Genomic DNA, 7,739 nt, shown 5'->3' with positions numbered 1-7,739 from the left:
ATGGCGATGCATGCTAAGGCGACTCCACCGCAGATCCCCGATACGCGTCGGGAGCTTGCCGAGCTGGTGAAAAGAAAACAGGAACTCGCTGTACGTTGGCGCTGCTGCCAATCAACACGTTATATTTGTGAAGAGTATGATTAATTACATTGTCCTGCGTTATCGTGGGTACAACGTTAACTGCCGCCTGTGAACGGAGACATTGCTAGGCCTTGCTGATTGCTAGCTATGCTAAATGTTAGCGTTACCCCTCGGCGGACAATGCTCAAGCGGGATTAGCTATTCGCTATTTGAGTTACGCTATCAACGTTAGCCGGCGCGACACTGACGCTAGCGGATAACTTAACGTTAAGCGGCGGATAACTTTACCAACAAACTTAGCGTTGCCAGTTGTGAAAATCGTCATCACAATAAAAGTCTAAATCTTACAAGCGTAGTTTAGATGTGAAGCTTGTTGCGCAAATCACCCATTATTTTGTTACTACACGGCGGGCAGCCCAGTTACACCCGCCAATTTAACATTTGCCAAAGCTGGTATTTTTTAACCTAAACAGTGATTATTAGTTAGCTTACTCAGATGAATTTGTTCGCGTCTGCCTACTAATATCTGATTTCGTTAACATCCAAGGAGACATTGGTGAATTTGGAAAGACAAATATATGCGTTCGAGGGCAGCTACCTAGAAGACACCCAGATGTATGGCAACATCATCAGAGGATGGGACAGATACCTCACCAATCAAAAGTAAGCACAGCATCTGACTTTGGCATTAAGTAGTGTGTGCATTACCGATCTTTTTTCTTCTTTTTTTAGTGGTGAAGATAAGGTATCAGTACAAAAAGATGAAGGAAACCTAGGAGATCTCAGAACTCAGGCAGATTTATAAATGGGTTAAAATGAATATGGAGATCCTTTCCCAGCCTTGTTCCTACTCGCTATGTGCCTTAGATGATTTTCTTACCTGGATTATTGAGCATGCATAAAGACACCTTAGATGATAGCTGAACGCTGTTTTTTGTTTGTTTGTTTGTTTGTTTTTTTAATGTATTTTAAAATTTCTTTATCAGTTGACTAGGAAGGTTTGGACAACAATATCTGTTGGTAATCACATAGTGGAAATCATAGAGCTTTTGTAGAAAATTGGATAGATTAATGCTGGGAGAAGGATGCTGAATCTGGAGCTGGCAGGGAAGAGGGAAAGAGGAGGTTTATTGATGTGGTGAGAGAGGGCATGCAGGTGGTGGCTGGTCTGACAGAGGAAGATGCAGAGGACAGGAAGAGATGGAAACGCTGAAGACATGGAAACACATAATCCGCTGTGGCGACCCCTAACGGGAGTATAGCAGTAGAATCGCATAGTCCTGTTTGACACTTTTTTGGAAACATGAATATTTTTCTCTACAATGAAGTTGACTCATGTTTGAACGATGGCAGGGGTAATAACCATTTTAGGTGGCGAAAGTGTTATTATTATTGGGTGGAGTAAGAGAAGCAAGCCAGTAATTGGAAGGTCAGAGGATCAAATCTCAGTACTGTGTTATGCTCTTGGTCAAGGCACTTAACCTCTCCCAGGTCTGTGGCTGTTAGGCATTGTTGCTGCCTAGACTGGAAGCACCAGTCTAGGCAGCAAAAGCGGGGTTCCCACTCATCCTTGGAAATCTGGAAATGTATATAGCCTAGTTTTCCAGTCATGAAAAGCACCTGGAAAATGATCAAACTGATCAAATGTCCTAAATGTGCTAAACGTTAAACAATCCATTCAAAGACTGTTGAAGCTTCCACTGGTAGTTACTACTGAATAATATGACCTTCAGAGAGCAACAGCTGTACTATAGGCAGAACCATGGGTTTGCTATGGGTTCCCAGGTCTCGCCTATAGTGGCCAACTTGTATATGGAGGAATTGGAAAAGAGGGCTCTGATGTCCTATCCAAGGACACCACCTAACCATTGGTTCAGATTTGTGGATGACACCTGGGTTAAAATCAGATCTCAGGACGTGCACATTTCACCTACCACATTAACTCTGTGGACACCCACATCAAGTTCACCAGGGAGAATGTGAAAAATGACAGGTTAGCCTTCTTAGACTGTGAAATTACAATTGGTGATAGGGGACATTTTATTGTTGATGTTTACCGTAAACCAACATATACTGATCAGTACTTAGGGTTTGACTCTCATCATCAACTGGAGCACAAACTAGGAGTCATCAAGACACTGTACCACCAAGCTGACAACTTCCCCACCAACACAGCGGCCAGGGAAGGGGAGAAATCCCACATTAAATAGGCCCTGGTGGGACTCCGGGTAGCATAGCGGTCTATTACGTTGCCTACCAACAAAGGGATTGCCAGTTCAAATCCCTGTGTTACCTCCGGCTTGGTCGGGCGTCCCTACAGACACAATTGGCCGTGTCTGCAGGTGGGAAGCCGGATGTGGGTATGTGTCCTGGTCGCTGCACTAGCACTTCCTCTGGTCAGCTGGGGTGCCTGTTCGAGGGGGGGTGGACTAGGGGGAATAGCGTGATCCTCACATGTGCTACGTACCCCTGGCGAAACTCCTCACTGTCAGGTGAAAAGAAGCGGCTGGCGACTCTACATGTATCGGAGGAGGCATGTGGTAGTCTGGAGCCCCCCCTGGATCGGCAGATAATAAGGGGGTGGAGCAGCAACCGGGACAGCTTGGAAAATAGGGTAATTGGCCGGATACAATTGGGGAGAAAAATTAGGAAAAAACAGGCCCTGGTTAAATGTGATTATCCTAACTGGGCATTTGTCAAAGCCAGGGAGATGCCCAAACAGTGCACCAGCCGATCAAAGAGAGGACAACAGCTGCCTAAGCATAAACTAGTGGTGATTCCGTATGTGGCAGGAGTTTCAGAACAGTTGAGACGGGTATTTTCCAAACATTGCATCTCAGTTGCTTTCAAACACCAAAACACGCTGCGCCAGAACTTGGTCCACTGCAAGGATCAGGTCCCCCGGCACAAACAGAGCAATATAGTGTACACTGTTAAGTGCCCGGAGGATTACCGTGACTTTAACATTGGGGAAACCAAACAGATGCTGGCCAAGAGGATGGCACAACACAGAAGAGGTAACACGTCATGCCAGGAGTCTGCAGTCTACACCCATCTACAGGCCAGTGACCACTTTTTCAAGGATGAGGATGTGCACATCCTTAATAGGGTGGAATGCTGGTTTGAACGGGGAGTCAGAAGCCACCTCTGTGAAGAGGGAATGACCATCCCTGAACCGGGGGGGGGGGGGGGCTAAGAGTACATCTGTCATCATCTTACAATGCTGTGATTGCAAACATTCCCTAACCCTCAGTGACTAGTACCATGGAAACTAGTTATAGGTCCCGGCAATTTGCATATGAAACCAATCATTGTTTTCGGTGGTTATGCCACTATTGTTTATAAGGGTGGGGATACCTGCAGTCAGTTGAGACTGAAGAGGTCACTTAGATGTGTGATGAAATGTTTCTCTCAATAAACGTGCCCAGATGAACTGATTCAACTTTCTGTCATGTAAAATTATTTTCTAAAAAGAGTGGGAACCCTGAAAAGACTTAATATCATTGTAACAAATAGAAGAATAAAGTATAACTCACTCATTCAGTAGAAGACAAGATAAAAACTTGACTGGCAAAGACTGGGGTACCTATTTCATGCCTGTACTGATCCGTAACCTGACAATGAACTCACTGTAAATGGTTGTGGGATTCTTTTGTCACAGGAACTCCAACAGTAAGACTGACAGAAGAAATAGGAAATTCAAGGAAGCGGAGCGTTTGTTCAGCAAGTCTTCGGTCACATCAGTTGCAGTAAGTTCTTCACATACTGGACTCTTAGTGATTTTTAAGTTTTTCATCTGGTGAAATGCAAGATTGGATTAGAAGAAAATTAAGTAAATCGTACATTTGAATTGATTTATTTCTGTAACGCCTTATGCATGCTACTAAGGAAATTACATTATTCATAGGGATGAAAGTAAAAATAAGTAAAGGTAACATAAATACATAAGCAGTATTATAAACATTAAACACATTAACCAGATTATGAAAGGCACCAAAAGAGAAGTCATCAGGCATTGCTGAATACAACAGGTGATCCAAGGTCTTCTTTTAATTTAACAGGCCGTATGCGCCCTGGGTGGGATACCAGATCACATGAATGAAAAACGTGAGTGGTTTGGCTGAAACTGTCCCAACTAATGTGTTTAATTCATTTCAAGATCATGGCTGTTGGCATGAGTTGGAAAAAGTGGGGCTCATTTCACACCATGTGTTTCTGGGCCCCTCAGGTGAGCCAGGCAGTGGGACAGAAAGCGACACCTCTCCAGATCTCCAGAATCAAGAGAATGAGCCCAGCCAGGAAGACACGGAAGACGCCGACGGAGCCCTGCAGGACCTGAAACCCCAGAAGGCTGCCTCCTCTTCCTCAGGAAGCCACCACGGAAGCCACAAGAAGAGGAAGAACAAAAACAGACACAGGTAAAACAGCCGGACATAAGCCAGAGCACATCCAGCAGTGCTGGTCATTGAGGATCAATCTCAGCCACACTCATTACTCACAGCGATTCCCTCTGAACTGCTGGTGGACAGTTAATGTCTATTGTGAGGCTTCTCTGGCTGATGTGCTGAATCTGTTCTTGATTAGGAAAGTGATAGTCATTGTTTTGTTGTTGTTGTTTTTTTATTTGATTAGTGAAATTAGATTTGATCTCCAAACATCTGGTTTGCTATAAAGCAGCATTTTTGGAAACTTACAGTAAAATGAACTAGTGCCAGCTGTTTACAGTGTATTTGAACTGGTCAATGTCAATGTGGAATTCACTTACATAATGTCAACCTTTTTTTCCAACCCAGAATATATTACTTTGGCCATACAAACACACACACACCATCAGGTTTGCATCACCTAATCTTTGACAAATCAGTGCTCCCTCTCTTTTGAGTGTGGACTGCAGTATTAGTTATATGCAGGGCTTAGACTTAGGCTGTTTTACTAACTACTGCTGCTTTCTTCCTATCCCTAATGCTGCCCCCAGCCCTTCTGCCATGTTTGATTATGACTTTGAGTAAGTCAGAATTTTACTTCCTGCTCCTGTGGTGCTTACATCCTGCCTGCTCCTTTAAAAAATATTCCCATCCTTACTTTTCCACTTTCTGTCCTTCACTCTGTCTGCTTCTGTCAATGTAGAGTTTCTCAGTTAAAGCCTGCTAGTTATTCAGCCATACTGCATGTCCCAACTCTTCACTCTTGGATTGTGTGTCTTTAAAACATATCAGCATCTCACTCTCTATACGCTATAAGGTGATTCTTAGTTACTACTAGGGATGGGCATTTTAAGTAATTTCCATATTCGAGTTCTTGCATTAAATTATTATAGAACACTCGAGTACTTGCAAAAATTTTTAAAAAAATCTAACTTAAGAATAGGGTCCGAAATAGGCGTCTGGGTGGCATGAGGGTCTATTCCGTGCCTACCAAAATGGGGATCGCCAATTCGAATCCCCGTGTTACCTCCAGCTTGGTCGGGCATCCCTACAGACACAATTGGCCGAGTCTGTGAGTGGGAAGCCAAAGCTTGGTATGTGTCCTGGTCGCGGCACTAGCACCCCCTCTGGTTTTTTGGGGTGCCTGTTTGTGGGGGAGGGGGAACAGAAGGGAACAGCATGAGCCTCCCACGCGCTACATCCCCCTGGCAAAACTCCCCACTGTCAGGTGAAAAGAAGCAGCTGGCGACTCCACTTGTATCAGAGGAGGCATGTGGTAGTTTGCAGCCCTCCCTGGATCGGCAGAGGGGGTGGAGCAGTGACCATGACGGCTTGGAAGAGTGGGGTAATTGGCTGGATACAATTGGGGGGAAAAAGGAGGAAAGAGCCACACAAAAAAAAAAGAAAAAAAGAATAGAACACCCAAGCGAAAATGTGGGTAGGAGTTAGGGTTAGCCTACCTGTCTACCCTGCAAAGATTGTAGAGATTAGCCTACATAAAGAAAAATCATACCCACAAACATTAAGATGTTGCCTGTTATCTGTCTCTGCTGTTTTCTCCTTGTGCTTGCTGTGCGAATGGTTAATCATCGATCTAGTTCTATGATACGCAAGTTTATTGTAATGTTACATAGCTTGCTCTGCACATTCATTTCATTTATTTTGATGAAATACTTCCAAACATCACTCAGCGTGGCCTGGTTGCCACGCTGCCTGTAATGTTAGATCGAGTGATGTCTGACTAAAAACATTGAGCATGCTTTTTACTTTAAAATGCAACTTGATTGGTTGATTATCTGGCTGCGCTGATCTGTTATTTTTGCTATATGGATCTGTGCAGGTATTCATAGGATAGCAGTTACATCGCTGTGGTCCGTCCAAAAAATGAAAACTTTTTATATAGAACAGGGTCAATTTACATCCATTCATCCATTATCCAAACCGCTTATCCTGCTGTCAGGGTCGCGGGGATGCGGGAGCCTATATTCATTATTTAATATACGTTTTGTTTTTTTTTACAAAGCAAAAAAAAAAATTTGCGATTACTCTATCCGTTGAACAATTACTCACATCCAGTTCAAGTACTCATGCCCATTCCTAGTTACTACTGGGGTATAAACGCATGCACACGCTAGATTGTCTCCCAACCCCACTGTCATTCCACAATTAAAACTTTGCCTGTTCCAATTATGGGGGGAAATAAACCTGCTTTTCCTGCTCAAGTGTGATTGGAAATAACTGCAGGTTTGAGCACAAATTTGAACAGGTGCTTATATGCTCTTATTAGTAAGGGGCTGGTCTCTAGCTTCTGTAGTCTTCTAGTAGTTGTGCTGCTTTATTCATGATAGTCAAAGTCGATGACAGACAGTTGAGTAATTTCTTTGTTTGTCTTTGTAGGTTTGACATGAAGGTGAACAAGAAACCAAGAGCTGTAAGTTGGATACTTACTCTCCTGTATTTTGCTCTGAATATTGTTTTTTTGGTGAGGAAATATTTTTCATTCTTGCTGTTGTCTGTCGTTTGCTCTTTGTCTCCTGCAGGACTATTCAACTTAATGAAGAGGAACAGAAGACCTGAAAACACAGAGGATGTCCATCCGTGAATAGACAGTTTCTGGAGTTTGTGAACCTGTATGCCTTTTGGTGGTTGTCATGTTTTTGCCTGTACTGTGTATATTGCTTGAAACATTCCCCATCTCCTGTCACCTACCTTTGCAAACATTTGTGGTCTTTTTTTTTTAAACTTGGAAATAAAAGTATGTATGGTCTTATTATATGGCAATACAAACTCACTTACTGTAACACACGATGCTGTTCAGAAAAACCTCATTATTTATTATGTTATCCCATGAGTCTATGATTGGAAAACTTGCTTTTTGGTAGTATGGCGTTGCAGTGATAGTAGCTCCTGACTGCCATAGCTCCTTTTATTTCAAAAGCATCTTTTGCATAAAATGTAATAAAAGACCAAGATCATAAATATGTTTTTGGTTATTTGTAACTCAAGAGGACCAAGATCATAACTGTTACGTAGGCCAATACTCATTTGGTATTGCGCGTTGCATTAGCCAAGTAAAACTGAGAGGCTTTAAATTGGCTAATATTAGTGTTTCTCTCCCTGTCTGTAATTACATCTTACAGCCAGCTTGTGTGGCCCGGTCATGTTGCAGACCCAGACCAGTGAGTTCTGGTGAGGCTTTGGAATTGACAAAATCTTGGAGGAGCATCAGATTCT

At 43.1% G+C, this 7,739-nt stretch overlaps 1 protein-coding gene across 1 annotated transcript; it reads left to right on the top strand.

Annotated features, from left to right (window-relative positions):
• Positions 1–7,472, top strand: meaf6 (MYST/Esa1-associated factor 6). Its single transcript, XM_056297845.1, has 7 exons — positions 1–90; positions 629–744; positions 3,743–3,830; positions 4,143–4,188; positions 4,310–4,499; positions 6,903–6,936; positions 7,046–7,472. Exons 1-7 carry the CDS (start codon positions 1–3, stop codon positions 7,058–7,060), a joined length of 579 nt encoding a protein of 192 aa, XP_056153820.1. The 3' UTR covers positions 7,061–7,472.
• Positions 7,473–7,739: the final 267 nt, after the last annotated feature.

This window comes from Lampris incognitus, chromosome 18 (genome assembly GCF_029633865.1).
Source record: "Lampris incognitus isolate fLamInc1 chromosome 18, fLamInc1.hap2, whole genome shotgun sequence".
In the NCBI taxonomy this organism is placed as follows: domain Eukaryota; kingdom Metazoa; phylum Chordata; class Actinopteri; order Lampriformes; family Lampridae; genus Lampris; species Lampris incognitus.
This window is presented reverse-complemented; position numbering and strand designations above follow the sequence as displayed.